This window comes from Benincasa hispida, chromosome 6 (genome assembly GCF_009727055.1).
Source record: "Benincasa hispida cultivar B227 chromosome 6, ASM972705v1, whole genome shotgun sequence".
In the NCBI taxonomy this organism is placed as follows: domain Eukaryota; kingdom Viridiplantae; phylum Streptophyta; class Magnoliopsida; order Cucurbitales; family Cucurbitaceae; genus Benincasa; species Benincasa hispida.
The window spans coordinates 43,705,103-43,712,837 of NC_052354.1; the positions used below are offsets into that span (position 1 = coordinate 43,705,103).

A 7,735-nucleotide genomic window follows, 5' to 3' on the forward strand; every position below is an offset into this window, starting at 1 on the left:
CTGCGAGTTCTAGGACATTCCCAACATAAACAATATTTGAGTGTCTATGTCCACTCAGTCGTTTAACCACAAATTTCAATAAATATGAGACTAAATGTCCTCTCAAATTAGAGTTGTATTACATTAAAACTTAAACTATTTGTTTGATACATTGGCAAATCAAAGAGTTATTTTTTTTTTCTATCTTTTTCTTTTTGAAGAAAAAGTAGAAGAAGTCAAAGAAATGGTTAAGAACAAAGATAATCTTTACAAGTTCTATATTTAACTACAAGGAAAAGGTTCCACATGAGATGAGATGATCGTTGTACCAGATTATATAATTGCAAATGTCAAATGTATTCTCATGGATATCAATGATTAATTGATATTGTTTAATATCTTATACAAATGATCAAAAGTGTAAAATAAATATCTTAAATTAGTAAACAATCTAAATATAAATACTAATAATAAGATCCGAAACTTTTAGGGAGGGAAAGTATAAATACTAATAATAAGCGTGTCATCTTTTACGATTTTTTCTCATCTTTTGATCACTTTATGGATTTGGTTTTGTCTTCTACATTTTATTGATGTAAATTTAAACACCATTTTCCTCATTTTAGTTTATCTTATATGGTTTTAAATTGAAAATATATGTTGTAATCACCTATAGATGTATGGTTTCTCCTAATTTTCATATGTTAAAATGTCTATCCATACTAGTATTTTATCATCATATTTGTAAAATTGAAATCTTAATATCTATATCAATATTGATATTTTAATCCTTATTGTATTTGCAATAGGTTAAATGCCAATTTTTAGTTTATAACATTTAATCTTTATTGTAAATGTATTTTTCTTAAAATGAACTAAATCTATATTAATTTTATGGTAAAGAACTAAATTATTATATAACGTTAACACTAAATTATGATAAAATTGAATCTACAAGAACAAAATCACTTACCATTTAAAAGTTGGAGAGTAGAAGTGATTTTTAACGTAGGTTTAAAAAGTTGAGGTCTATATATTTTTACAAAAATGTCATGAAATATTGACAAAACATCCATGTTAATGGATATTTATGGAAAAACTATACAAACAAAAATTTTTAAAATATATTTAAATTAACACATAAACATTCTACATTTTTTAAATTTAAACTATTTATTATTTATATGACATTCATATTAGTCAGACAAAATTTTTCGTGGATTCCATATCAACATGGGTTGAAGAATCTCCGATTTAATTGAAGAACAGGGTTAAACTAAAGATCCAAATCGGATCCCCATTTGGAAACTGACTTCTTCTCTAACTCACCTAATATAAAATTTATTTTAATAACATCGAGATCAAATATTCGATTCTCCAACTCATGTAATTTTTTTTTTAAAAAAAAAAAAATCCAGACGGGCTTCTTCTCATATCCATATAATATATTAATATAGAAGAAGTATATGACGTGGCGACGGAAGAAGGATAAAAGCCGCTGGTGATCTCGTCGTTTACTCAAAATAAAATCCCCCATAAATTTTATTCACTCAAAAAATAGTCCCAAAAATTTATTCCCAGTTTTTTCTTACCGCCTAAACACAAACTCATTCTAGGGTTTTAGATTTGCTCGAAAATCAAGCACTTTCTCAGCTTTCTTCAACAAAATTCATCTCTGTTTTATCCTATTTCTCACTCCATTCTCCTTCTTCTCCTTCTTCTCCATCCCCTGATGCTGTGTTTCTGTAGGGTTTAGGATATGATTTCGCTTCAGCTCAGATGATATCGGTGATGAACAAGGATTTTGAATTCGAGAAGAAACCAGATGGCCTCAAAGAGTCACATGCGGATGAAAGAGTTCTCAACCACGCTGCTGACAGTTCGAATCACGACGAGAAAGTTTCTGGTTCGGGAGTTGTTAACGAAGTTAGGGTTTCTTTGATGGAGTTGGATCCTGGAGCTCCGGGGAGTGAGTTTGATGCGAAGATGTTGGGGAATGGTAGATCTGCGGAGTTTAGGGTTTTCCCGTCCGAGGAGGTGAGGTTTTTGGTTAGTTCGGATAGCGAAGGTGGAGGAGGTCCAGGTATGAATATGAAGTTCTCGAACTCTCTTGTTGATGTTAAAATCTCGAAAACTGATAGATTTGATGGTTCAGTTGTTCATTTGGATGCACAGAATGATCGAAAGGCTAATTTGTCTCAGTATAAGTCTTTAATGTCTGAGTTTGATGATTATGTTGCGAATGAGAGCAGTGGTGCAATGGTTGCGGCGGCAACTTCGAGGGCGATGAGCTATGGGTTTGAGGTTGGGGATATGGTGTGGGGAAAGGTCAAGTCTCATCCATGGTGGCCTGGGCACATTTTTAACGATGCTTTGGCTTCTCCTTCTGTGCGACGTACCAGGAGGGAGGGATATGTTTTGGTTGCATTTTTTGGTGATAGTAGTTATGGGTGGTTTGACCCTGCTGAGCTAATACCATTTGAGCCTAACTATTATGAGAAATCTAGGCAGACAACTTCTAGGACCTTTCTGAAGGCTGTGGAAGAGGCAGTTGATGAGGCAAGTCGGAGACGAGGTCTTGGTCTGGCCTGCAAGTGTAGGAATCGTTACAATTTTAGGCAGACGAATGTCGATGGATATTTTGCAGTTGATGTTCCAGATTTTGAGGCAGGAGGTATTTACTCGTGGAATCAGATTAGGAGGTCGAGAGATAGTTTTAAACCCGGCGAAACTCTCTCATTTATCAAGCAATTGGCATTGACTCCCCGAGGTGGTGATCATAGAAGCATCAACTTTTTGAACAATAAAGCTACAGTCTTTGCTTATCGAAGATCGGTCTACGAAGAGTTTGATGAGACATATGCTCAAGCATTTGGTGTGCCATCTGGGCCGGGACGTCCCCCTCGCAATTCTGTAGCTTCATTGGATCAGCATAGACAACCAGCTCGAGGTACTTAGTTACAGGATTCATAGGTTCTTAGTTGTTTTGTATGCCTCAAATCCCCTTTCCCTGTCATGGCAAGTCCTACTACCTTCCCCTCCCAACATCAGAAATAAATAGGTTTCAGCTTGACTTGGTTTCATAGTGGATTGGAAGAAATTATGTTACTTTTTTTCAGGCATGTGGAGATTAATGGAGTTTTGTGCTTATCATGGTTTCTTGATTTCTGTTCTCGCTATTTCTGTTATGGTATAGGAATTTTGTGCCTTTACAATTATGAATGGGAATGATGCTCGAACACCCAATGAACTGTTGAGAGTAAACGCTAGAAGCTTGGTTCTGCATTTTGTCTATTGTGTATGAAGATTGTAACTTCCATTTATTCGTTAATAGATGAGGATCATTCTAAAACTCAGCACCATCATTTTATGCAATGTTTCATTTAAATTCTGGATGCATGCCATGTATTTGAAATTTCTTCCTTAATCAATGGGTCACTGTTAACAAGCTTCAGAAATGAGCAAACTGGTCCACATATTGTTCCTATATTTGGAGACCTCCATACTTCAATCCAAAATTAAAATTTTCTTAGAATAAATTTGTAATGCATCTTGCCCTCTCTTGATTGAAAAGGGCAGTTTCTCCCTTTCCCTTCCTTTCTAAGGATCATTGGAAAACAATGTCAGAGACATTTTGTGGTCTTATAGCATTTATGTTGTGGTTAATACTTGACTTTGTATCATTAAGATCTGCTCTGTATGTAAATTATAGCAGGGATGTTTTTAACATTTGATTCCTTAATAAATCATACATATGCCTGAATTCTGTTCTATTCAATTGACCAATGCTATGAATTTTGGATATAGATTTAATACCAATTTTTATGCAACTTTATGGCCATTTGAATGCAGAATTAACTTGCATTAACTTTCTCGACTTAATTTTGAAGTCCATCTTCTCTTCCTAATGGTTATGCTAATTGCAGTTTCAATCAGACCCTTAAATCTCTTCTTTCACCTTTATTATTGAACTAGGGAAATCTTTTCCTTCACCTTTATCTATGAACTAGGAAATGTTAAATATTTTATCTTCTTCTTGGTTCTGATGGATTTGCTTTCAACAGCTCCTTTGAGTGGCCCCCTAGTGATTGCAGAAGCCTTGGGGGGCGGGAAGAGTGCAATAAAGCCTATGAAGTTAAAGGACCAATCTAAGAAAGACAGGTATCTTCTCAAACGCCGAGATGAACCAAGTAACTTGAAAGACTTTGGAGCCAATCAGGAGCAGGCAACTTCTACCGTTCCCTTATCTATTGTTGCGGAGTCTGCTGAAACTGGGGGTGCTGGAGATTACGTTCTCTTGAAGAGGACGGCAACTATACTGCCAAAAAGTGAACACGCTGGGTTTGTTGGGACGGATGTTGAAACTTCTAGTTTGAGTTTACCTAGTAATGAAACTGAGATTGGTCAGACGTCTGTGGGCAACAATCTTGTTAGCCAAGGACATTCTATGAGCACTGAGGTGTCTTCTGATAAGGAAATAATTCCTCCTGAGGAACCGAAAGAAACAATAGCACCTAATGAAGTTGTCAGTTCTAGGAGCGATGTCTCCCCTGATATGGTGGCAAATGAGAGGGATTCTCCCAGATTGTTGGTGGATAGTGAGCCTGTATTTGACCAAGCAGATGCTTTAGGTGACCCTCCTTGTGACCAAGCAGATGCAGGGACACAAAATATATCGAAATCTTCTGAAACTCCTCAACAACCTGAGCTTAGTAACAGAGTTTATCTTGAAGGTGACCGTGAATCGGATAAAAATTTGGATAGCCATGTTGACCTTGAACCTGCATCAGCTGGTGTGAAGTCTGATGGAGACAGTTCAGTTGGCGGAGTCATGAAGCCAAAGGTTCTAAAACGGCCGGCAGAAGACATGAGCACCTCTGACATTGCATTTATGGGAGAGAAAAGGAAAAAGAAAAAGAAGCGAGACGTTGATGCAGAAATGGGTTCTGACCAAGTACAGAAACAGTTGGCCAAAAAGAAGGCTAGGAGCTTAGTTGGAAAAGTTGTAGAAAAATCCGATCCGGTTGGCTTGAGTTCCAGAGAGGATTTTCGACTGGAACATCAGAAAAAGAGCAATGTGTCAACAAATAATTCCACCTTACATGCTGGCATAGTGTTTGGCCGAGGGAGTGATGAATTCGATGTGCCCCAACTGTTAAATGATTTGCAAGCCTTTGCTCTTGATCCTTTCTATGGGGTTGAGAGAAATTGCCATGTGGGTGTTCAGAAGTTCTTCCTGCGGTTTCGGTCACTTGTTTATCAGAAAAGTTTGGGTTCATCACCACCATCTGAAGCTGAATCCACCGAACTTCGTGCAGCTAAATCTGCAGATACTAGCTTTGGAACTGATAATTTAAGTGAAAATGTTAGAGATTCGATGTCCTTAAACTCAGTCAAACCTTTGCGGAGACGTGATGATCCCACAAAAACTGGGCGGAAACGGGTCCCATCCGACCGGCTAGAGGAAATTGCATCGAAGAAATTAAAGAAAATGGGTGATTTGAAATTGTTGGCATCAGAGAGAAAAGCTACCCAGAAACTTGCTGATGGCCAGAAACGTGAATCCAGAGATTCTGTAGTACCCACGACAGTGAAGATGGTCAAGCGAGACTCTGTGAAGAAGTTGGAGCCTCCTTCAGTAAGGAAAGTTGATCCAACCATGCTAGTTATGAAATTTCCTCCCGAAACATCACTTCCATCTCTCAATGAGCTAAAGGCAAGGTTTGGTCGATTTGGGCCTATTGACCAGTCGGGTCTACGTATCTTCTGGAAATCATCGACATGCCGTGTCGTTTTCCTTTACAAACCAGATGCTCAAGCAGCCTACAAGTATGCAATGGGAAACAAGTCCTTATTTGGGAATGTCAACGTGAAATACCAACTCCGAGAAGTTGGAGCTCCTGCAACTGAAGCACCTGAATCTGAGAAGGTCAGTGCAGCAGCAGATGACAATCCTGCCGAAGCCCCACGGACGAAGGATCCAACGGTCTTACCAGGGCGAGCATCGACTCTTGTGGTACATCAACCACCCCTTCCACCACTCCCAGCAGTTCAGCTCAAATCATGCCTAAAGAAGTCGACGGGCGATGAATCCGGTGTTCCGAGTGTCGGCACGGGAGGCGGCAGCGGCAGCAGCAGCAGCAAAGGAACGACTCGAGTGAAATTCATGTTGGGCGGGGAAGAAAGTAATAGAAACAACATCAATGCAAATTTTGCAGATGGTGGAACATCTTCTGTTGCAATGGATATTAATAGTAACTTCTTTCAAAAGGTCGTTTCTACACCTCCACTCCCAATTCCTCCCCAATTCACTAAACCCTCTCATAGCATTACTACTACAAATATTATGCATCAACAACACTCGGAAATGCCACAACCTAGAAATACACTTAACCATCACCACCACACACCCACCGTGGCACCACTGCCGCCCCCGCCCCTTCCCCCGCAACCCACTGCCACTACGACCACCGACATTTCCCAGCAGCTGCTGAGCCTTTTAACGAGGTGCAGCGATGTGGTCACCAATGTGACTGGCTTGTTAGGCTACGCACCTTACCACCCTCTTTGACAAGAACAAAATCTGCACTTTTGTCGAAAATTTACATATCCCCATGGCTAATATTTCCGCACCAAAACTGGGAAAAAAGAGGAGATATACGAGTGTGGTTCGGTTGCAAATGAGACTCGTTCGAGAGGTCGAGAGCTGAATACATAACTACTTCCAAAATGAATCAAAATGGGGTGTGTTTTTGAGCTCTTTGGCAATGGGAAGAAAAGGAAAGGGAGTTTGGAGAGAAGGGAGAGGGGCAGTTTTGGCACTCCAAGTGGGCTTTTAAATTTTTCAAAGATGATATCATATGATATGATGGGATTTGATGTTGATGCCATAATGTACTGATATTCATAGTATATTGGTCATTGCTCAATTGCTTTCTTTTCTTTTTTCTTTTTTCTTCAAAATTTCTTATTGTAAATTGTTGATTATGGAGGAGTGGACCACAAGTCCCTATTATACTCTGATTAAAGAGTGAGTGCTTTCTCTCTCCCTCTATCTCTTTCTCTATTTTCATTTTTGTTTTGGACTTTGATTGTGAGAAAATTTGCCTATTTTTTTATTTTCTTTATGGCGCCCTAAAAATACTTTATTCCATTTTCTTGTTTCTTTGCAATTACGTCACCATTTTTCTTCATTAGTTTCAATTTTTTGAAACCATAATTAAGTGCATGTATGGAGGGACATTTGAAAATAAGGGTCTCAATGAAAATTCTATTTTTATATTTATGTTTGATAAAAGATTCTAATTCAAATAGTTGTAGTGATCTAGTAAAAATATATTACATATTAGAGCAATTGTTTTAAATGTCAAAATTATTTGAATGACATTTTGTTATATTTATAAAGAAAATTATTCTAAATGACAATTTCTATAAATTTTTATAAATAATAACAAAATATCATAGTCTATCTGGATAGACAGCGATAGACTATTATCGCTATCTATCGTGGTCTATCACAAATAGACTCTGATATTTTGCTCTTATTTGTAAATATTTTAGTTGATTTTCTTATATTTGAAAACAATCCTATTTATAAATAAGTTTGTCATATTTTATAATACATGATACAATATATATTTAAATTTAACAAAAGTTAAGTTCAATACTATGTTTTATTAATGTTTTTAGAATATTGCAAATAATACTTAACTCGGTAAATATAAAACAAAATTCAAATTGTTTAGGTCATGTTATA

General features: G+C 37.3%; 1 protein-coding gene across 1 annotated transcript; it reads left to right on the forward strand.

Annotated features, from left to right (window-relative positions):
- Positions 1–1,498: 1,498 nt before the first annotated feature.
- On the forward strand, positions 1,499–7,025 carry LOC120079334. The gene is made up of 2 exons (XM_039033495.1): positions 1,499–2,929; positions 4,044–7,025. Exons 1-2 carry the CDS (start codon positions 1,759–1,761, stop codon positions 6,548–6,550), a joined length of 3,678 nt encoding a protein of 1,225 aa, XP_038889423.1. The 5' UTR covers positions 1,499–1,758; the 3' UTR covers positions 6,551–7,025.
- Positions 7,026–7,735: the final 710 nt, after the last annotated feature.

What these genes read in the sequence shown, in the direction of transcription:
- LOC120079334 (XM_039033495.1), top strand. Translation starts at nt 1,759, where the DNA reads ATGATATCGGTGATGAACAAGGATTTTGAATTCGAGAAGAAACCAGAT. An exon ending in GCATAGACAACCAGCTCGAG is followed by an intron (nt 2,930 to 4,043) that starts GTACTTAGTTAC and finishes TGCTTTCAACAG; the next exon opens with CTCCTTTGAGTGGCCCCCTA.